The sequence below is a fragment of the Benincasa hispida genome, chromosome 10 (assembly GCF_009727055.1).
Source record: "Benincasa hispida cultivar B227 chromosome 10, ASM972705v1, whole genome shotgun sequence".
Taxonomy (NCBI): Eukaryota; Viridiplantae; Streptophyta; class Magnoliopsida; order Cucurbitales; family Cucurbitaceae; genus Benincasa; species Benincasa hispida.
The window spans coordinates 39,503,566-39,528,100 of NC_052358.1; the positions used below are offsets into that span (position 1 = coordinate 39,503,566).

A 24,535-nucleotide genomic window follows, 5' to 3' on the forward strand; every position below is an offset into this window, starting at 1 on the left:
CGTATACATCGCATGTGCCTAGAAATAAGAACTATGGCATTTGCATTGAGAGATGACATGTTGTTTTGTGTGTGTGTAGCATGATCGCATAACTTGAACACAATCTTAGGAAGTGTTTGCTAAATCCCTTCTCAACTCATTCATCGCATATTCATTGTAATTCTGGATTTCATCAACTCTTTACTCGAATCCGCCATATAGGAAATATACTTAATCAAAGCACCATCCAACTTATTTGTTTTCACCACCGCAAAGAAATCAAACTTATTGTCGCATATTTACTCAGTAGTACCTGTGTTCGACCCTGGACTTACCAGGAAACCTAGTGAGGTTTATACTTGGATTTTACTAGGAAAACTTGCATGTGCAACACATAACTCATCACCACAAAGATACACCATAATCACATCACATTTACAACCATCAAGCATCTTAGTTGATATATTACTTTCATGAATGCTTTGATGCTTGAAGACGGGTGCATGATGCTTGAGTAGGGAAAAACTAGAGAGGTTTATTTAAAATCACGACAAACTAGTACGACTTAATTGAAAAGGCTTGCATACACACACATGAGGGACAATAAGACTTATCCTTGAAATCTTTTAATGTTGGGATGTGTTTGAAAATTTCAACTAATGGATCTGATATGTTTATTTTTAGTGATGAGGTTTTAAGTCATTTGCATGCTTGTTTTAATTTTCCTATAGTCTTCTTTTTTCTTTCATCTTGTTAGCAATCTTCTATGTTTAGGGTGGAGTAATATACTCACAAAGTGCATACTTTGGGCTTAGAATTTAGTTAATTTCAAGCTTAATTTATGATCTTTGACGTTTTTTATGTTTAATTATAGGCAATCAAACAATTGGATCAGAACAAACAATTTTAAGGATTAAATGATTAAAATACCCCCAAGAAATGATAGAACTTTGACCTAGGGCAAGGAGAAAAGTGGAAAAAGTAGTGAAGTGTGAAAAATAGGGCGCATAACGCATAACGTTATGATGTTGTTCTGCCACACTAAAGAACCAATAATTAAAAAAAAAAAAAAGCATAGATGTTGTTTAGAGCATTGTGACACTCTAGAAACAAAGGCGCACATTACTTCGTGTTTTAGGCAGCATCGTAACGTGACACTTCAACTATTATTTAGAAGAGAGTTCTTCCATTTATCATTTGGGGGAGGTGGCTTTGGGCTGAGTTTTAGAGTTTAATTAAGATTGCAGCAAGGCTTCCACGAGGAGTAAAAATCTTGACAAAGGTGACATTCTGGAGCTTGAAAGGATTGAAGACTTGAAGAGTTCGTTGGGTTGCATTTTCGGAATTGAGGTCGATAGTCGAGAAACTAGCTTGCATCTTTTTTCATCTTGTATTTTCTATTCCTTTGTATTCGGGAAGTTCATGAATTGTCTATGTTTTTGCTGTAACCATGAGTGGTTGATTTGTATTGTTAAGGATTTGATTTAATTTTATGGATTGCTTGAACTAAATCAATTGTTCTTGGATTTGATTTATGCATGATTTATTTTAACATGTTTATCTTAATGCTTTTGAACAGTTGATCATTGTTTGAATGTTCTTTAGTAATGTTTTGTTTGGAAAAGAATATACCATGTTAGATATAACATGTTAAACTGTTAGTCAAGTATGCATGAAAGTAAAAGAAGATCGATAGAGATAAATGATGGACGAAGTTAATGGTGTATTAATTAAGTAATTACATGTAATTGGATTAATAGTTAGCTATTGGAAAAGGTTAATCGTAGAAGAGGATATCTGAATATAAAACTCCTAGGTCTATAAATTGCATAAAATCAATCCAAGGTCTAAATTATTAATTCGATTAATCCATTTAACGAAATCATACCCCTAGGGTGTATCTTTGCCTAGTTTTACCCCTTTGTTATCTTTTATTTGTTTTTTAGGATTAGATTAGTTGTGTTTCCATCACATCCAGTCCCATAAATAAAATAAAGGATCTCTGTATAGCTAGAAGAATCAAACCAATTTTTCAGAAGACGATACTCAATCTCTTGACTATTTTATTTTATGACAATTTGACACATGCACTTGCACATTATCATATATGCACATGAGCATTGATTTCAAAGACCCTAGGATGAGATATCCCAGGTTTCCTTCCACTCCATATTTCTTGTGGCATTTTCTTTCAAATATGCTTATTGTTGGAGATCGGCTGGATAGGTAGACTGCACATGCTACTACTTTTGCCCAAAACTCCTTTGGCAGTTTCTTGCTTTTATGCATACTTCTTAAATTGTTCTAAATTTTTTTTCTACCACTCCATTTTGTTGAGAAGATCTCGACACGGTCAATGGTCAATGAGTTCCATGATCTTCACAATATTTTTGGAATTCATTTGATGTGAATTATCCTCCACGATTAGATCTCACGGCCTCAATCACTAGACAGCTTTCTTTCTGAACAACGGATTTAAACTTCTTGAAGTTCTCAAACACCACTGATTTATACGTCAAAAATATATCCATGTTTTTCTCAAAAAGGTCATCAACGAAGAGAAGGAAATAGTTACTCTTACCAAGTGATCTTGGCTTGATCAATTCGTACACATATGTATGTAAGAGTTAAAAAGGCTTTTGAGCTCTCGAGTTTCAATTCTTTGGGAAGCTTTTCTTGAACTGTTTACTAAGTAGACATCATTCACATGCTTGATCAAGGTCGCTTATGGAAAGTAGCCCTCTCGCCATGCTCTTTTTGGAGAGTGACTCTAATCCTCCAAAATTGAGATGCCCATATCAAAGATGCCAATGCCGAGAGGCATCTTTGTAACACATCTTGAGGCATTTTGTGATGTCATTTTGAATGTCGAGTATAGACATTCTATTTTTTGTCATTGGCATCTTAGAAATCATGTTCTTTGTAGTGTCTCTTATAGAAAGGTTATTTTCTTTTAATCGAATGCCATAATCTCTCTCTAAGAGTTAGCTCAGGCTCAAGATATTACTCTTCATATTTGGCACATAATGGACATTTGAAATAATTGGTGCTCACTATTCTCTAATCAGATAAGAATGCTACTTGTTCCTTTTACTTCTATTTTCATTCTTCTCCAAAAGCCACATTCTTGCTTACTGATTCATCACGTTCTGTAAACATGCTTCTTTCTCCACAAATATGGTTGCATGCCTTGGTATCCAAGTACAATCTATTATCTTTGTTCCATTCATTAACCATATAAACCATATATAAGGCACCACATTCTTGACTTCTTTCTTCAATATAATTTACCTTCTCATCAACTTTATTGATTTTGGGAGTTCTACATTTGGATGCATAATGAAAAACCATCGGACAGTTATAGTATTTTAGGATTGATTCATCCTACCTTGATCTTGAGTTGCATTGTCCATGACCTGTTATTGAGTTTCTTGATCTTCTTTGGGAGTTATTGTTGTTGTCTTCACAGGGCCTCTAAGTACATCCTCATCATTTTCCATGACCTATTCCTCATCCTCGATGTCCACCATGTTCTCGTCCTTGTTCGCTTCTATTATTAGGACTAATTCCTCGACTAGTCGAATCAACTAACAACTTGAGCAATTGATTGACGATTCTTCCTTCTTCTTTTTCTTTTCTTCATATTCTTGTAACGAATCCATGAGTTGCTAAATAGTCACGACATCGAAGTATTTTGTTTGTTCAATTATGGCAACAGTATGTTCAGACATTACATCTTATGAACTTAGCATTTTTTCCATGATTTTTACGTCATCAATGTTTCACCATTTCTTTTAAGTTAATTAGTGATAGTTAAGACTCTAGAGAAATAGATTGAGATGGCTTCCCTTTCTTTCATATTCAATGTTTCAAACTCGGCTCGAAGAGTTTGAAGATGTACCTTTTTAACCAGATCCTCTCTCTTATATGATGTTTGAAGCTTTTCCCATGCTTTTTTCATTGTCGTGGCTTCTGAAATCTTCTAAAACGCATAATCATCTAAAACTACAGGAAAAAAACGCTCTCCCAACGCCTAAAAATTTCGTTGGGAGATAGGGTCTCTCCCGGCGAGGTAAGAGAAGTGTCGAGAGTTAGAACTAATTTCTGACGCCGTATACTAATTGTTGGGAGATTGGAGAACTTTCGACGATTGGCCACTGCCCATGGGGAGTTTGGAGAACTCCTGACGGGCTATTTTACTCGTCAGAAGTTCTCGACAGATCTCTTGATGGCTATCGTGCTTCGTTGGGAGATCCACTATATAATCTTCTCCCTTCAGCCCTAGCTGTCGCGCTGTACACCTCCTTCTTCTTTAAATTCTCTTCTTCAAATCAGTAATACCCCTTTGTCGAATGCCCACTACAAATCCTCTTTTTCAAATCGATAACACCCCTTCGCACTTCACACTTCACGCTTCACACCTCACTAAAAACACTCGCCGCATATCCTCACGCCTCACTAAAAATGTCGAATGCCAAATGCCTGAGCCTCACGACAAATGCCGTTCGTGGCAGCTGTTGAGCTCGTCGTCGACTAGCTCTGCCTCCCGTTCGACCTGTTCCGTAGCTCGTTCGACTTGCTTCGCAAATCAAAATCAAAATCTAATATTTGTTTTGTTATTGTTTTGAATATACATAATAATTTTGTTATTGTTATTGTTATTGAATATACATATTAATTTTTTTTATTGTTGTTGTTAATATATTTATTAATTTTTTTTATTATTATTGTTATTGAATATATTTATTAATTTTTTATTGTTATTTTTTTAATATACTTATTAATTTTGTTATTGTTATTCTTATTGAATATGCATATTAATTTTTTTATTGTTATTGTTATCAAATATACATATTAATTTTGTTATTGTTACTGTTATTGAATATACATGTTATGATTGAAAGTTTGCTTTGATTGTTTTGCACCGGTGGTTGGAGGAAAAATTATGGTGCATTGTTGAATTTTGAAATTGAGTTGAAAATGTAATGATGCGAGTCTTCTATCTTTCTTTGTTAAGTCTATTAAACTATCCTTTCGTGCTTGAGAAAGACCACTATTACTTGAGAAAGACCACTATCATTCTCTTGTTCGACGTACCATTTCTCTACGATATCTTGTAAGCCAAGAAGAGCCTTCATTATGATACTCCAATTGTCATAATTGCTCTTGTTGAGCATTGGGACTTGGAAAGGAACCATGTTATTGCTTGCCATCTTCTTGAAAGAGGATTTTAAGCTCTGGTACTACTTTGTTGTAATGAAATGTTGGAGGTTTGAGGAAATTTAGAAGAGAGAATTAAGAAAGAGATTACTTGTGTTATTGAGCACTTTTTTTTTTTTTTTGGCTCCATACAAATGGTAGGACATCCCTCCTATTTATACTAGTTGGCATCTCAAAATCTATTGCTAAGATTTTGTCAAAACATTATGATCTAATGGTTACAAATGTCTCTCTACAATTTTTTTCACAATAACACGTTTTCTCGTATTTTCTAGATAATTCTTCAATCTACTATAAGTCTCTCATACAAGTATTATTTCTAGAATATTCTAATACTTGATACTTTCTAGAAATTGGGCTTTTCTATTGGACTAGGTTCAAAATCAAGTTTATATTTCAACATCTTAGGTGATGAAGTATGACTTTGATGTGAAGCAACGAGGCTCGACTTTAAGAGTAAAGCAGAAAAGCCATACTTTGCAGATGAGGGTGACAAAGCTTGAATTTAAGAGTGAAACGCCAAAGCTTAACTTAAACAATGAGGCGCCTAAGCTTGTTGTTAAAGTTAGGTGATGAAGCTTGACTTTAAGAGTGGGGCATCGAAGCTCAACTTTGAATGCTAAACAACGATGTACGATGGTGAGGGTAAATGTATGAATTTCTAATTTCCAGATACATGCACTTCTAGATACATATAATTGTTCAATTACATGAATGGTATGTATACATGTACTTCATTCATTTTGTATCTTTTAGGAAACATCTCTAAAGTGCTATATAAAGGGTTCATTTCCCTCCTTTGTAATCAATTGAAGGAAGACAATCAAATGAATAAAAAAATATGAGTTTCAAGAGAACACTATTCTTCTCTTGTGTGTTCTTAAGTTTTGTAAGAGAATAAGTTTCTTCTCTTCAAAGTTTGTGAGATTTAGAGTGAATCTTAGAATGAGCTCGTCAACGCTTCCAACAAAGTGGTATCAGGGAATAAGGTTGAAAGATGTCATTCAACAACATTTGCAGCCTCAACTTCCACATTTGGATGGACAAAATTATAAATGGTGAGGTCAACAAATGAATTATTGATCTCAATATTTTTGGGATATTGTTGATAGAAGATATTTGAAACCTAAAGATGAGAATGGTCTCTCACAATAACAACTCAATGAGTTGAGAGAGACTAGAAAGAAAGATAAAAAAAAGGCATTGTTTTTTTTATCTACCAAGTTGTAGATGAAAATATCTTTTAAAGGATATCAGGTGTCTCGATTGCTAATGCGGTATGGGATACATTGCAGAATTTATACAAATGAGAAGAAAAAGAAAAATTAGTATGATTGCAAACACTTCGAGCTGAATTTGATACCATCCGAATGAAAGATGCTAAAACTCTTGAAGAATTTTTCCACTATCTTCTCTTAATTGTTATCAATCGAGATCAAATGGAGAAGTAATTAAAGACGAAAAGGTATGACCATATTGTTGTTACAATTGATGAATCCAAAGATTTATCAACTCTCTCCATCGATAGCTCAATGGGATCACTTCAATCCCACGAGCTCAAATTGAAGTACTTTGATTCTACTCCTTCACAAGAAGCTTTTCATATACAAACTTGTTCTAGAGAGATATGAGGTGGAAGAAGAGGTGGACGTGATGATAGAGAAAATGGATGGTCCAACGACTTATAAAATTATGAGTTTGAGAACAAAGACAATAAAACTTCTTCAAATAGAGGAAGGGGGAGAAGTTCAAGTAGAGGAAGAAACGGGAGTGGAGATTATGGAGATTTTTGTCACATCCAATATTTCAATTGTAGACGTTATGGGTATTTTCAAGCAGATTGTTGGTCGAAGAAGTCTAATTCAAATCAAGCTCAAACCACTCTAATGCATAAGCACAAGGATAATGATCTAGGTCTTCTCGTTCTCACATTCAATATCCAAGAAACAAGCACTAAAGATATATGGCATCTTGATATTGTTTGTAGTAACCATAAGATAAGAAAAAAGGATATTATTATATATTTAGATGAGTCTCATCAAAATAAAGTAAGAAATGGTGACAAAAAGAAGTTCGAAGTCAAAAGAAAAGGAGATATCCTTGTCCAAAGAAAGAATGTAACAAAAAGAATCACTAATGTTTATTATGTTTCAGAGCTCAAACACAATTTCTTAAGTGTTGGGCAGCTTCTACTGAAAGGACATGATGTTATCTTTGAAGATGGAATATGCGAGATCAGAACCAATAATGGAGGTCACATAACAAAGGTTCACATGACTCGTAACATGTTTCCAATGAAAATGTACTATGAGAAGCTTGTCCGTTTTAAGACTTTAGTAAAAGGCACTTCATGGCTTTGGCATTGTCGGTATGGACACCTAAGTTTTGAAACTTTTTCTCACATGTGCAACAACATAAGGTGAGAGGAATGCAAAATATTTAAAAAGAAGATCAACTTTGTGAACTATGTATTTTCGGAAAGCATCATCGAAATTTATTTCGGACAAGAGGTTCTTGGATAGCATCAAAGCCTCTAGAGCTTGTCCATATAGACTTATGTAGACCCATGAGAACTACTACACATAGAAGTAATCATTATTTTTCTCACATTTATCAGTGATTATAGTCGAAAAAATGGATTTATCTTCTAAAAAAAAACTCTACTTTCGAATGTTTCAAGACATTCAAAGCAATAGTTGAAAATGAAAGTAACTTAAGATTGAAAACATTGTATTTGAATCATGGAGGATAATATTTATTTTTTTACAGATTTCTTGAAGGAAAATGGAATCAGACATCAAAAGACTATTCAAAGAACTCCTTAACAAAATGGAGTTTCATAGATTAAAAAAAAAAGAATAATAATGGAGCTTGCAAGAAGTATGTTGAAGGCTAAGAAACTTCCTGATCAATTTTTAGGAGATGTAGTAATTTTTTAAGTTTATCTCTTAAATCGAGCCTCAACTAAAAGCATGCAAGGTATTTCTCCTCAAGCAGCATGAAGTTGATTAAACTCAAATGTTAGTCACCTAAAAGTACTTGGGTACATTGCCTACTCTCGTATTTCAGATGACGAAAGAGGTAAACTAGATTATAAATCAGAAAAGCACATTTTTTTGTATAGTGAGAACTCCAAGGTTTATAGATTATAGAACCATGTGAGTAGAAAGTTATTATTAGTCAAGATGTCAAGTTTAATGAAGTAGAATTGTGGAAATGGGATGCTATAAATGAAGATTAGAATCCATTACTTGTTGACATGCATGGAAAAGAAGATGCTCGAGACTTCGAGCTTGAAAAGACTCCACCAGTGACTTTATGTTCAATTTCACACTCCACGAGTGATGAAGAAACTACTCCAAGGAAGACAATAAGTATTCATGATATCTATAGTACTCCAAGAAGAATGTTGGATGATGAGTATGTTGATTTTGTTTTATTTGCAGATATTGATCTTACATATTTTGAGGAGGCAATTCAAGATGAAAAATGGAAAGATGCAGTGGATTAAGAGATTGATGCAATCAGAAGAAATGAGACATGGGAGTTAGTCAAACTACAAGAAAATAGAAAAGCTCTTAGAGTCAAATTGTTCTATAGAACAAAGTTGAAGAAAAATGGAGATATCGAGAAATACAAGGTAATGCTCATCATGAAAGGGTACAAACAAAAGTGTGGTATAGATTATGAAGACGTTTTTGCAGATGTGACTCACTTGGAGATTGTTCAATTGCTTCCAACCCTTGCAGCACAAAATGATTAGAAAGTACAACAAATTGATGTCAAATCATCCTTTCTAAATTGATATTTAGAGGAAAAAATATATATTGGAGCAACCCCCTGGTTATGTGAAGACTAGAGAAGAAAATAAAGTGTATCGATAGAAGAAAGCATTGTACAGACTAAAGCAAACACCGAAAGCATTTTACAGTCGTATTGACAATTTTTTTAAGGATGGCTTCAAAAAATGTCTATACGAGCATGCTCTCTACACAAAAGAAGATTGAGATGGGAATTTCTTGAACATTTGTCTATATTAGCCTTTACGGAAAATTCAAACACGATGATTGAAGATTTCATAGAGAGCATGAAGAAAGAACTTGAGAGACAAATATGGATTTACTTCATTATATTCTTTGTATTGAAGTTGACAAAGGTGATGAATGGATTGAAATTTTCCAAAAGAAGTATACAAAAGATTTATTGGTAAAATTTAAAATGGAGAAAGCTCATCCTACCAGTACTCCTATGGAACTAGGGTTGAAACTAAGCAAACATGATGATAATAAAGCTTTTGATGTCATCATCTATAGAAGTCTTGTTGGGAGTTTAATGTATTTAACTATAATTAGACCTGATCTTATGTCCTCAGTCAGTTTATTGAATAGATTTATGACATCACTAAAGAGAAGTCATTGAAAATCTGGAAAGAGAGTTCTTAGATATATTATCAGAACTATTGATCATGGAATCCACTATAAGAAGAACATAGATAATGTGCTTGTTGGCTAAGAAAGGTACTACATGCATTAAAGAGTTCTCAAGAGAAAGAGGCTCTCCTATTCTGTGACAACAAATAATCTATTTCATTTTCAAAAAATCTCGTCTTTCATGGGAGAAGTAAACATATAAAGATCAAGTATTATTTCATCTGAGAATTTATCAAAGATGGAGAAGTATGCATCAAGTATTGCAAGACACAAGATCATGTTGTAGACATATTCACCAAAGCATTAAAGAAATACTTGTTCTGGAAACTGAAGGAGAAGCTCGGACTCATGGAAGTCTAGCTTAAGGGGGATGTTAGAAATTAAGCTAGATACATAATAGATAATACAGTTCTAGATATATTTCCAAATACATGAATTTCTAATTTCTAGATACATGCACTTCTAGATGCATATAATTGTTCAAGTACATGAATGGTACGTATATAGTGTCACTTTCCATTTAGTGTTTGATATCTTTTACAAATAACAGTCTTTTGGAAGTCTAGTATAAGGGTTCATGTGCCTCATGTTCTGGTAAATCAAGTGAAAAGGAAGATAATAAAATCAATAAAAAGAAAAAGAATTAGATTCAAAGACAAATAGATTATTTCTCTCTGGTGTTCCGTTAAGTTTTAAATAAGGAAGAGACGAGAGTTTTCTTCGGTCTTTCCAGATTGTGAGATGTGTAAAATGAATGCTAAGTAGGTGCCTCGTCAAATTACGCTCCAACTAATATATTATTTAGTAAAGAAACGCAAACCAAAATTACGAAAATTCTAAAATTAGAGCAATTTGTTTTGAGTATCATGTTGTTAAATGGTTAAAAATACTTAATTAAAAAAAAAAAAAATACTACAGAAACATGGTTTTTATCATTGAGCTATATAGTAGTACTATATATATATATAATATATAATATTCAGTTTTACGTAAAGTTTTATACTTTCAAACTCAATTTTCATATCATGAAACATAATTTAAAATGAATGAAGATATTTATCTATATGGGTTTGTGACATGTAGAGGCCATCAACAGACTTTGTTTTGAAGAGAAGAAAAATGGATTCGCATCAACTCTTAAAAGGATGCAACCGAACTGTCAAAATATGTTAAACTGGTCATCTAAAAAATTTGTATGAAAAATATATTAGCAGTTTACAGCACTCATTCAACGAACAATTATTTTACTTTTCAAGTTACTAAGAAAATGACCTTTGTAAAAAATTGATTTTGGTTTTTAAATGTTCTATATTCTATTCACCATTATTAAAATAAATGAAGAACATATAATTATTATAAGTGATAAATCATTAAAATTTTTATTTTCGTTCAAAATGCAATAATGAATTATCAACTTATGAATATTAAATAATTAAAATCTGAAATTCTTAATTTCATCCGAGTTTAAGTTTTTTTCCTTGCAAACATATTTATTACTTTCATGGAAAGAAAGAGACGTGCTATCAATCTCAATTTAGAGAGGGTTCCCCTATCCCACATGTTATATCTATATCTATATGTATATAACTATAACATACATGTCATCTATTCCAAACTTTTCTTACTAAAATTTTTCTTTTAATTTTACAAATATCATTTCTAAAACATCTCTCTTTTCCTCAAATATTTCCTGAAACCTAAGAAGACACCTTAGATGGATTAGATTTGTTCAAGAAACCTATGAGTTCAACTTTGGTACTCACAAAGTAAATCACTCTCTAGAATCATACACCTCTGTGTAACTTTGACCATAATCATCTCATCATAGAGCAAACAACAAGTATCAAAACTAAAAATACTTGTGTTTTTTAACAAATCTTTCTAAAATTTCAAATGCTTCTTTGAAGATTGTAACAACTATAATAAAGAAAATGAAAGCAAAATAAACATGATTTTTTAGAAACATAAAACTATAAAGTAAAAAACCGTTATTAATAATGCTAAAGCCCAACGATAATTGACAAAACCTTCTTTTCTAAAGATCGAGAAGAAATTGTTCTTAATAAATGAAAATACGTGTTCTAATTTGGTTATTGAGGCTAGAATTCCATGATAGATATAATAATCCCCATAAGAAGAAAAAGAAAAAATGTGCAAATCTATGATTAAATGTGTCGATCTCTACAAATAATAACACTTAATAAGAAAACGTGAATCATTATTTAATTAAAGTTGCATTTGAGAATCTTACTTGTGTGATGCAATATCTCTGGTAGATTGAATTAATCTTCACGCTTCTCCTTACTTTCCTCTATCCTGGAAGATTTTAAGGAAATTCAAATAGTAGGATTAGAATACAAATAAAATGATGAAGCTTGATATTTAGATAAAAATTTGGTTAGAAAGATCATATGATCCTTAATTTAGCGTGTACCTCCTGCGATCTATGAAAATATGTTGGATAATAACATATATATCCCGTGCTGGAGAGATAATAAATTCACTTCCTCCTATCCTCATGGATTTCAAATTACCTGTGCTTACTATTCCAACTGAAAATGTCTCCATTTGATTGCATTGAAATATGTCCAATGTCTCCAAGGATGGAAACTTGAGCATACATTTTCCAGAGTAAAAGCTGAATAGTCTTGGTAAATTATCATGTCGTAGATGATGCAGTTTTCTGAAAATAATTTCACCATTTTCTTCATCAGCAACGACTATAGATGCCATTCCTGCACAATCAGGTGTTTCAATGCGTTCGAGATTCACCAGATTGTTTGCCACTGAAGAGCTAAACAAATTCACCATTCCATTGCAATTATGGACGATAAGAGTACTCAAATTTACGAATGAGATTGACGATGGCAGTATGCATTTCAAACTATCCAAACTAACTGTGATGACTTCACTACTTTCTTTCCACACGTGCGTAAGATTAGGAAGATCCCACAAATATATCTCCTTCAACTTTGCACATCTTTGAACATGATTGTTTGTAGTTAATACTTCATTTTCAAACACGTGTACCAATTGAAGGGCATTTTCGATTTTGAAAGTTCTAATATTGTATAATACTTCACTCACTTCCGATGGTAAACAAACCATGTCGTCATCCTCACAACCAATCAGTCTAAGACATTCGAGTTGGGGGAATGAGTTCAATTTATGCCAAAAGCCTCTCTTCACTCTCTTCAACCTCAATTCCACATCTCTCATGCTCTGGAGGAATTCAATCTGAAACCAAACAAAGTTTCTAAATTACTATTTTGAATATTGTTCTTACATCATGCGTATACCAATTGATTTTTATTTTTGGATTCAAACTTGAAATATTAACACATAAACCTATCAATAGTCATCAATGATAAACTTTTATAAGTAGTTTCAACTTTAAAGGAAACTATTAACTTTCAATGGTTAACATTTAAACCTATAAGTGATAGAAGCCTATTACTAAAAAGTATATAAGTTGATATCTATCGAAATCGTATCAATAATATCATTAATATCATACATTTAATTGATATATATCAAAGTCATATCACTGATATATGGATATTACTCATAGCTTCTATCAATGATAGTTTCTATTAGTAGCTATCACCCATAGTTTCTATAAGTGACTATCACCTATAGCGTTTAACACTGGCTATCAACAATAGACATTCATGAAATGAAAATTTCATTATATCACTTGATACCATTGATACATGGATATCACCTAAGTTCTGTCATCGATATCACTGATATCACATATACCATTGTTATCAGTGATTGCTTCTACCATTGATAATTAACATGCTAGCAGAGATAAATATTGTTATTCCTTTTCACCATCAAATTACATGTTATCATTGATAGTTTCCACCATCGATAACATGCTATTGTGACAACTTTTAGACATCACACTTACACTTTAATTTGAGATTCAATTTTATTAATTAAATTCACTATGTTGGTAGACTTCTATAAGTGACTATCTTATGTCATAATAATAGAAGTCTACAACTTATAGCTATTGATAGATTCTATAAGTTTTAGACTTTTAGTTTGATCTTGAGTATTTACTAATAAATTATTATACATTAGTTGGTAAAAATCTCTAAGTCAGACTTCTATCCCTTACAAAAGTAGTTTGTTGGTGATAAAAGCTTATCATTGATAGATTATAATAGACTTAGTCTACAAGTGATATCAATAAGCTATCATTGACAAAAGACTTAGTCTACAAGTGATATCAATAAGCTATCATTGACAAAAGATTATTGCGGATAGATTTCATACTTTTAAAGTCCTATAAAAAGAAAAAAAAAAAAAAAACTATGGACCCGTTTGATATCCTTCCCATTTCTCTCTTCTTTTTTTTAGAAAAACAATTAAGCTTTAACAATAGAAAATTATTGTGCATAATCAAAACATGGCTTTGAAACAAGGGAGAGGAAAAGGACGTGACAGATGGGAGAGAGAGGTGAAATTGGGAAGATGGGGCAGAGAGTGGCAAAAATCATGTAATAAGAAAATGAAAATAAAGAAAAATAAATCTCCATCCTGCAACAGTCGAAGGGAAACCCGAATCATGGAACAAATAAAAGGGGCAAGACCCAGAAAATTCAATAGTTTATCGGTCTATATTTTTCATATTTGCAAATCTTTTAAGGATATGTTATATGTTATATTTTCCTTTAAAAAGAATTGGATAAATTCATACCTCTTGTGTGAAAAAAGCTTGGATAATGTCATTTATCCCCTTTGTTGGTGGTATTGAGACTTCATTTTCTCCATGGATCTCGATGGCTTGCAAATTGGGAGTATTTGTTATTCCACATGAAAATGTTTTCATATCATGGCATCTGCTTATCTTCAAGATTTTCAAGACAGGAAGTTTAAGTGTGCATTTTCCAGATTGAAAACAAGCTAGTCTTGGTAAATTATGAAATTCTAGATGACTCAGTCTGTTGAAGACAATTTCACCATTTTCTTCTTCTTCTGTTGCAACTATGGAAGTCATTCCTCTACAATCAGATATTTCAATGGAACTCAAATTCACCAGATTGACACTGAAGAGCTAAACAAATTCATCATTCCATTGCAACCATGAATTTGAAGATCAGTCAAGTTGAAGAATGTAATTGTGGTCGTTTGATTGGTGTTCTTCAAATTTGCATGTCTTTGCGTATCATCATTTCCAAATACCTGTTCCAACTGAAAGCAAGTTTCAATTACCAGATCTTCAACATGGTATAAAACTTCCTTCATTTCTTTTGGGATGGTAATAATTTTATCATCATCTCCATTACCAACCAATGTAAGACTTTGGAGTTTGGGAAATTTTGATATAACCCAGAAGCTCTCATTAGCTGCCTGCTTACATGGCATTTCCAATGTTCTTAAGCTTTGGAACAATACAACCTGAAAAGTACACAAAAAGTTTCTAAACTATTATTTCAATATATATGTACTCATTATTTCAATATATAGGGTATAATATTGAAGATGTTTTACCGCTTCCAACTTGTTTACTTCATCCACAGGAAATATTTCGTTTTGCTCCTCCACTTCTAGATTTTCAATTTGTTCAACATATTTTAGGAAGCTGGAAAAATACTGCTCAGCTGAGGACAATCTGTAACATTGACTCTCTTTAGATTTGTAAATGCCAAAACATGACCAACATCTTTATTCCACACATATTTTAAATTCGGTAGACCGTTTAATTTCAGGGTTGTCAACGGGAGTGGAGCTCCTTTTGTATCGTCAAAACTCGACTTTTTGGTTTCGAATACCATTTCTAATAACATACAATCAAAGATATCCAGTGCTTCTAAAAACACAAGTGATGTCACCATACTCCAAGGAAACATGCATCTCAACTTGTTGCAGTTTTTAATACTTATCTTTCGAAGTTTGCAAAAGGAACTTGCAATCGGCTCATTATTATTCCATAACATCTCAAAACTATTTCCTCCATCAATCCCTAAAATCTCCAAGGTAGGAAATGAAAGCTGCAGTTTTATATTTGTATTTAGGATTGGTTGCATGTCAATAGCAAAAAATAGCAAAACCTAAAATTATTTGAAAATATAAAAAAATTTAAATCAGAGTCCATGTAAAAACTTCAAAACTTCAAGAAGCTAATTAGCCCATCAAAATGATTGAAAATCGATTAGTAATAGGTTATCAAAATTAGAAGTTTATAGATAATAGCCTTGTATTATTGGAGTTTATTAACGTCGATCAAAGTTAAGTTATTAGTATCACTTAACAATAGTAATAAAGAAAACTATTCATTATAATCTTCTTTTAGTACTCAAAACCTTTATTTATAGACTGAACACTACGAGTGATGGAAGTTAATCACTAAGTAGGGGTAATATGACACATTTATAAAACCATAGATTATTTTCTAGGTTTACCATGTCTTAAAATAAAATTGCCATCCACTATAAATTTTTAAAGTAAACACCTTAAAATGTTGATGAAGTGCATTTGATATCCTGACATTTAATGAAAAGGAAAAAAAAAAGGATAAAAGTCGACGGATTTATTATTTCTAACTTTTTTTATTTAGTACAACAATTAAGGAAAGGGGTACCAAACATCTCATCTCTTAGGATGGAAGATCATGTCAATTATTACATAACTACTTATCTCACTTTCATAATTTGTCCTAGGGGCATTTTTGTCTTTTTATGTGTACCCTAAGGTTTCATCTTTTTCTATTTAAACTGTAGCCTCTAGGCATTACTCTAGATCAATTTATTATAATAAAAGTTCTCTACACCGTGGTTTTTTCTCTCTGTATTAGGTTTTCCATATAACAAGTGTGTGCCCTTTTTCTCTTCTCCTTACTTTTCATTACGGTATCAGAGTAAGATGAAACCCTAACCACCATTGAGGAAAACCCAACAGGAGAATCGCAAGGACCATCTGGCACTACGACTACAAAAATAGAAGTTGTCATTGAAACAACCATGGAACAGTATTTTTAGATGATGATGACTCGATTTTAGGAGATGACTGGATCAGCCATTGATAAGCCGCATGGATCAAGCCGAATAGGATAACCGCACGGGTCTTCAATCCCAGTCGCATATGGAGACACCGGAATACCCAGCAGCCATCAGTCGAATACAAGCTTCAAGCATCGGATGATGCGTTTCCTCCAGCGCCAATCCTTGCTATTGCTCAATCATATGCTGCTCCAGACGCACGCGAAGCTCCGACGTTCTACCTAGACGTAGACATGAACCTCCACTCACGAAACTCTAGCCCCTAAACAACTTCAGACGTGCGACTTTAGTCGCGACACTATAGCCGCGAAACAACCTCAGACGTGTGCAAACCTATAGCTCAGTCGCGACGAGATGCCCAGCCGCTCGATCCGCCGGCGTTCGACCCTCCTACCCAGTTGCACACTTTCCATTCGCCGGCGCTTAATCCTCCTGTCAAGCCGTCGGTATTCCTGCCATGAGCCAAGTGAAATTCTCAAGCAAGATTTGATTCCCAAGTTCGTGAGTCAGTGCCAATTCGAGCCACGAGTGTCAATTTCTCAAGCCACGTTTTCAAGCCATCGTCACATATGGCTACCAGACTCGCTCGCAATTCCATCCAATCGAGCGATTCTGGTTCTTTCCAGCCAAGCGGATCTGACTACGTTCAGGAATAGTTGGCTCAGTTGCAGCTTTAGATTAAACAGCAAAATGAGTCAATACAACAACAGATGGCCAGTCTTGGAGAGGCTCTCGGAACTATGTCAAATGGTCGAGAAAAAATATCAAATTGCTCAGCTTATTCAGAAAGCCCAGTAACTTCTTTCCCTACTTTATCTACAACTCAATTGCTTTCTGCGAATCCTTCTAGTTATATTGTATGAATGAAATTAAATGGCCATAATTATTTTTCGTGGTCCCAATTTGTGAGAATGGCTCTCGAGGGTCACCATAAGTTCGAGTATTTGACTAGAGAAATACCAAAACCTAGACAAGGCTACCCTCAGGAACGCGCATGGAAAGGAGAGGATTCTCTATTCTGATCTACGTTAGTAAGAAGTATGGAACCCCAGATTGGCACACCCCTGCTGTATGTTGCTATTACAAGAGATATTTGGGAGGCTGTGAAAAAGTTGTACTGCACACAACAAAATGGAGCTCGATTGTATGCACTTCGTAAACAAGTCCATGAATGTAAACAAGGAACCATAGATGTCACAACTTACTTCAATAAACTATTTTTGATTTGGCAAGAAATGGATTTATGTCAAGAGTTGATTTGGAGTTGTCCGTGTGGAGGAGTTTTGCACTATCAGTTCGAAGAGACAAACCGATTCTATGGTTTTTTGGCAAGACTTAATCCAAAATTTGATGCTGTGCGAAGTCGAATTATGGGAGCTCGTCCAGTACCCTCCCTGATGGAAGTGTGTTCTGGAATCCGACTTGAAGAAGATCGGTCTAATGCCATGAATAATCCAGTAATTCAGTTAACTAATTTCGCTGCGTTTAAAGTATCAAGAACTGACAAACAAAATGGAAAAGTACTTCCAGCCTGTGAACACTGTAAGAAGCCATGACACACTAAAAAGCAATGTTGGAAGCTACATGGTCGTCCTCCAAATTGTAAAAGACGACAATTGGGACATGGACGTGCATTAGCAAGTGAGTCGACAGCTGGTCCTAAACCATAGAATCAAGAGACAAGTTAAAATGACTCCAGTACAGTGGGTGTCAGTGCAATCGCACAATCAGGTACGCATTACACTTGTGGCCTTGTTAGTATAAATGGAAACCATGGATTCTAGACTCAGGAGCTACGAACCATCTAACTAGCATGTTGGACTAGTTTTTGTCTTATTACCTGAGTGTTGGGAATGAAAGGATCAGGATCGCTGATGGATCATTCGCCCCTGTGGTCGGAAAAGGCCATTTATCACCCTTTGAGGGTTTTACACTCTAAGACGTTCTACATATGCCTAAAATTTCTTACAATTTTCTATCTGTCAGTAAGATTACCAGAGATTTGAAATATAGTGTTATCTTCTCACCCAATGCTGCTATTTTCCAGGATTTGAACTCCAAGATGACGATTGGCACTACCTAGCATGATGGGGGACTTTATTTCCTTACTGAAGATACCTCCTCTAGGAGTTGTGATACGACTAGTTTACTGTCTCCCTGTTTTTCCAATTCTGAGACAGATTATATGTTATGGCACTTTCATCTCGGTCATCCGAGTTTTCATTGTATGAAATATTTATTTCCCCATCTATTTAATAATATTAATGTTTCTAACTTGAAATGTGATGTGTGTTTCCATGCTAAACAACCTCACGTCTCGTTCAAACCCTAACCTTATAAGCCTTCGAAACCCTTCACCCTTTCTCATAATGATGTGTGGGGTCCTTCGCCGGTTACAACCACTATTGGCAAACAGTGGTTCGTAACCTTTATAGATGACCACACTAGGTTGACCTGGGTCTTTCTCCCTACTAACATGTCTGAAGTAACGTCTGTCTTCCAGCAGTTCTACAATTCTATAGAAACCTAGCTTAACTCGAGAATCACCATTCTCTGGAGCGATAATGGTCGGAAATTCTTTAATAATAAGTTCGGGGAATTCCTCGTCTCTAAAGGAATAATCCATCAAAGTTCATGTGCCTATACCCTTCAACAGAATGGCGTGGCTGAACGGAAAAACCGTCACCTAATTGAGGTTGCTCGGTCACTCATGCTATCCACATCTCTTCCGTTGTATCTTCGGGGAGATGTTGTTCTGACAGCAACTCACTTAATAAACCGAATGCCTTCTCGGGTCTTAAAGTTTCAAACCCCTTTTGACTATTTCAAAGAGTCATAGCCTGATAACTACCTTACCCCTGATGTTCCATTTCGTGTGTTCGAGTGTATTGTGATTCTCCATACCCATGGCTCTCATCAAACCAAATTTACCCCTTGGGCTCAAAAGTGTGTTTCTGTGGGATACCCTTCATTAATGCGGATACAAATGTTACCATACTTGTTCCCCCAAGTACTCTGTCTCCATGGATGTCAACTTCTTTGAAGCACGTCCCTTTTTCCCCCCTTAGTCATCTTCCGGGGGAGAGTATAAGTGAAGAGTCCAACTGGGGTCTATGTCCTTGTCTGCCAAACCTTCCTGAGTCCATTCCCGACACAAGTGTCAATGCTCCTATTCTTCCTACTGAGCAAGTCCCATGGATCATGTACTATAGGAGGAATCTTAGAAAGGAAATAGTGTCGCCGATAACTTCTCTGGCTCCAGTACATGAGTCAGAACAAGTGACAGTTCCAGGTACGAAGTCACTTATTCCTAATAATGGTAAAATGTATGGTGATAATACTTGTGTTGAAAGTAGTGCAAGTAGAGACAGTACCGAGAGCGTGACTAATGTGGATACTTATCACCATGATACTACTGACAGTAATAGTGATAGTACTAAGGATTTGGCTAGTACGGGTGAAGGCAATAATGAACTCCAGGTTCCAACTAAAAATGTTGAAGAAGGTACATATGAGACAAAGCAGGATACTGGGTATGATGAAAAGTTAGAAGATCAGAAAGACCTAAATGAGACAAAGCAGGATACTAAGTGTGATGAGAAGTCAGAAGAACAGAAATATCATGATGCCTCTCTTGACATTCCTATTGCTTTAAGGAAAGGAACAAGGTCTTGTACGAAGTACCCAATGCAGAGTTATATGTCTTATAGTAACCTATCTCTGGTGTTCAAAGCGTTAACTACTAGCCTAAACACTATTTCAATACCAAGCAACATATATGCAGCTATTGAAATTCCTGAGTGGAAAGCCGCTGTCATGGAAGAAATGAAAGCTCTTGAGAAGAACGACACATGGGAACAAGTCACTCTTTATGAGGGACACAAGACAGTTGATTGCAAATGGGTGTTTACTGTTAAGTATAGACCTGATGGTACAATTAACCGGTACAAGCCACAGTTAGTGGCCAGAGGTTTCACTCATACCTTTGGGATAGAGTACACAGAGACTTTCTCTCCTGTAGCAAAGTTAAATACTATTTGTGTGCTCCTCTCAGTTGTAGTTAATAAGAATTGGCCTTTGCACCAGTTTGATGTGAAGAATGCATTCCTTAATGGAGATTTAGAAGAAGAAGATTACATGAGTCAGCCTCAAGGATTTGAAAAACAGTCCAGTCGCAAAGTTTGTAAACTAAAGAAGTCATCATATGGGTTGAAACAGTCTCTGAGGGCCTGGTTTAGCAGATTTACTGCATTTTTAAAATCACAAGGGTACAGTCAGGGACATTCAGACCACACCTTGTTCACAAAGAAGTCTGTGTCTGGGAAAATGGTAGTTCTAATTATCTATGTTGATGACATTACAATCTCGGGGGATGATGCTTCAGAAATAGATAGATTGAAGAAAAGGATGGCTGAAGAATTCGAGATCAAGGATCTGGTAAGATTAAGGTATTTTCTCGGAATGGATGTGGCCTGGTCGAAGAGGCATCTCTGTCTCTCAACAAAAGTATATGCTAGATTTTCCTAAAGAGACAGGTATGATGGGATGTAAACCAGTTGACACTCCTATGGAAGCAAATATTAAGCTGAGTGATCTAAGTAGCAGTGCACCATTTAACAAGGAGAGGTATCAGCGTTTGATCGGGAAGCTTATTTGTCTCTCCCATATGAGACCAGATATTGTACATGTAGTAAGTGTGGTTAGCCAATTTATGCAGTCTCCTTATGAAGAACATATGAAGGCAGTGGAACGAGTTTTGAGATATTAAAGGCTTCTACAGGCAGAGGATTAATGCTCAAAAAGTCAGATAGACAATGCATTGAGGCCTATACAAATGCTGATTGGGCAGGCTCAGTGGTCGACCTCAGGCTACTGTACATTTGTTTGGGGTAACCTTGTTACATGGATGAGAAAAAAAACAAGGGGTGATTGCCAGCAGTAGTGCCGAAGCTGAATATAGGGCCATGAGCCTTGGAATATGTGAAGAAATATTGCTGGAAAAGGTCCTAATTGATCTTAACCAAAGTCATGATCGGCCAATGAAACTCTATTATGATAACAAGGCTGCTATAAGCATCGCAAACAACCCTGTTCAGCATGACAGAATGAAACATGTAAAGATTGACAGACATTTTATCAAAGAAAGGCTTAACAGTGGAAAAATTTGTGTTCCCTATGTTTCTTCTAATCAGCAGATTGCAGATGTACTCACATAAGGGCTATCACGACAACTCCTTGACTCATATGTTAGCAAGTTGGCTCTCGTTGATATCTACGCTCAACTTGAGGGGGAGTGTTGAAAAATAGAATATTTGCCCTTGGGGCCTTTTTTTCTTTTCATGTGTATCCTAGGGTTTCATCTTTTTCTGTTTAAAATGTAACCTCTGGGCATTACTCTATATCACTGAACGTGGTTTTTTTCTCCCTGTATTAGGGTTTTCCACGTAACCAGTGCGTGTCCTTTTTCTTTTCTCTTTACTTTTCATCAATATGTATAAAAATATTTGGGAGATAAGACATGTTTTAGAAACATGTCGACCTTTGGATATTAGCATAAGCCATTATTTTCACATTCTAAACTTTACAAAAATTTTGAAGATTTTCCTAGAGCAGAAAATTGTGATAGCTATAATTTCACATTCTTAAAGCCCGACTATTTATACAATAGATATATTTGTCTGTGTTTAGTGCACACAAGTTTGAAAATCATTTCTTAATGAATTTAGGTTGTTATACAGTTGAATTCAATATTTGCCAAATATTAGAACTTTTTTTAAAGAAAAATGATTTTGATAACGACAAAAAGTAATTTTCAGTGGTTGAAGAAATAAGAACACACATACCTTGCGAGTGAAAAAGGGTTTTGGATCAGGTGCTGCCAATACTGAGTCTTTACCTTCTTCTATGCTTATTATTCCATTTGAAAAGATCTCCATTTCATTGCATTCTTTTATTTCCAATGTCTTCAATGAAGGAAACTTAAGCCTGCATTTTCCGTCGTAAAACCTTGCAAGTCTTGGTAAGTTACGTAATCTGATTTCAGTCAGTTTGTTAAAAATAATTTCACTATTTTCATCTTCTGCTGCTTCAACGACTATGGATATCATTTCTTTACTTCGATCGAATTGAGATTCACCAGATTCTTTGTCACTGAAAGGCTAAACAAATTTTTCATTCCATGGCAACCACGTACTTGAAGATCAACCAAGTTGAAGAATGTGATTTGATTGATGTTCTTCAATACGTGTGTAAGATTAGGAAGATCACACAATTTTAACTTCTTCAAATTTGCACATTTTTGGATATTGCTATTACCAAATACTTGTACCAACTGGAGGCAAGTCGTAATTTCCAGTTCTTCAATATTGTATAATACTTCATTCATTTCCCAGGGCAAAGTAATCAAGTTATCATTGTGATACCCAACCAATGTAAGACTTTGGAGTTTGAGAAATTTTGATACGAGCCAAAAGCTCTCCTTCTCTGCCAGGTTACAAGTCATTGCTAATGTTTCCAAGCTCTGGAATCGTACTACCTGAAATCCACAAATAAAAGTCTCTAAACCCTTATTATATATATTGATCAAAGCAAAAAAAGTTGTATGATTAACAAAACATAAGTTAATTAGTACCAAATTAAAGCATATACAATTTTTGCATATATTGGTTATTAATAATATTGAAGATGTATTAGTTACCTCTCTCAACTTTGAAGCATCTTCCACTGGAAATATTTCATTTTGCTCATCCACATTTAACCATTCAATTTCTTTCATATATTTGGTGAAGGACGCTGGAAAAATACTTTTCAACTTTGGACAATATGTAACATTGACATACTTTAGATTTGGAAATGCCAAAACATCACCAGCATCTTTGTTCCACACGTACATTAAAGTTGGTAGACGACTTAAATATAATCTTCTTAATGGCACTACTGCTTTTGTATCACGGAAGGTCAGCTTTTCAATTTCAAATACCCTTTCCAATAACTCACATGAACAGATTTCCAAATCATCTAAACAAACAAGTGATGCCACTATATTTGAAGGAAACACGCATCCCAACTTGTTGCAATATCCAATCTTTATTGTTTGAAGTTTGGAAAAGGAACTTCCGATTGGTCCATTATTATACCATAGCATCTCCAAATTCTTACATGTATCAATGTGTAAATACTCAAATTGAGGAAATGAAACCTGCAATATTATTAAAATCTCCCCAGTTAAAAAACAATTTTGGGTTAATCAGCACCAATATTAATAAGCATCTTTCATCTAATGGTTGCAAAGTTAATTTTTATGATTTTGAAGTTTCCTAAAATGGACTTTAATGTTTGTCAAATGTCAGTGTTTTTTTTTTCTTTTTAATTAAAAAGTGATTTTGATAAGGGCAAAAGTGATTTTAAGCATACTAAACTAACATCCAAACATTTTTTTTTAAAAAAAGTTGAGATCGTCGGTCAGTGGGTGCACCCGAATATCTCAATTAGGTTAATACATCCCTAGTGACTTCATCATGCTCCAGTCTAAAAGATGCATTGATTGAAGAAAAATACAAGGTAACAATTCAAAGGAAAGATCTTGAAAAGGCTAGAGGAAAGTCTTCCAATTAAGAGAAATACAAGCAATATCATAATTAAAAATAAATTTGATCTAGTACTCCACATGGTAGCAAGGTTAATAAGATCTTCCCATAAGTGACCCAGAGATTTAGCTTCCTCATTGGAAGTTCTCCTATCATGTTCTATCCAAATTGACCACAGGCTTGCATCTAAAGATTGCTCCATAGCACTTTCTTTTTATTATTTTGCTTCAATTGTGTTATGATATATAAAATTGCATCTCGATTGCTCGACAAAGAATTATTTATGGCAGAATTTAGGATGGTCCAA

At 34.5% G+C, this 24,535-nt stretch overlaps 1 protein-coding gene across 1 annotated transcript; it reads left to right on the plus strand.

The window, feature by feature from the left end:
- The first annotated feature begins 17,682 nt into the window (after window positions 1-17,682).
- LOC120089076 lies at window positions 17,683-18,198 on the plus strand. The gene has a single exon (XM_039046503.1). The coding sequence runs from the start codon at window positions 17,683-17,685 to the stop codon at window positions 18,196-18,198; it is 516 nt and encodes a 171-aa protein (XP_038902431.1).
- The last annotated feature ends 6,337 nt before the right edge of the window (window positions 18,199-24,535 follow it).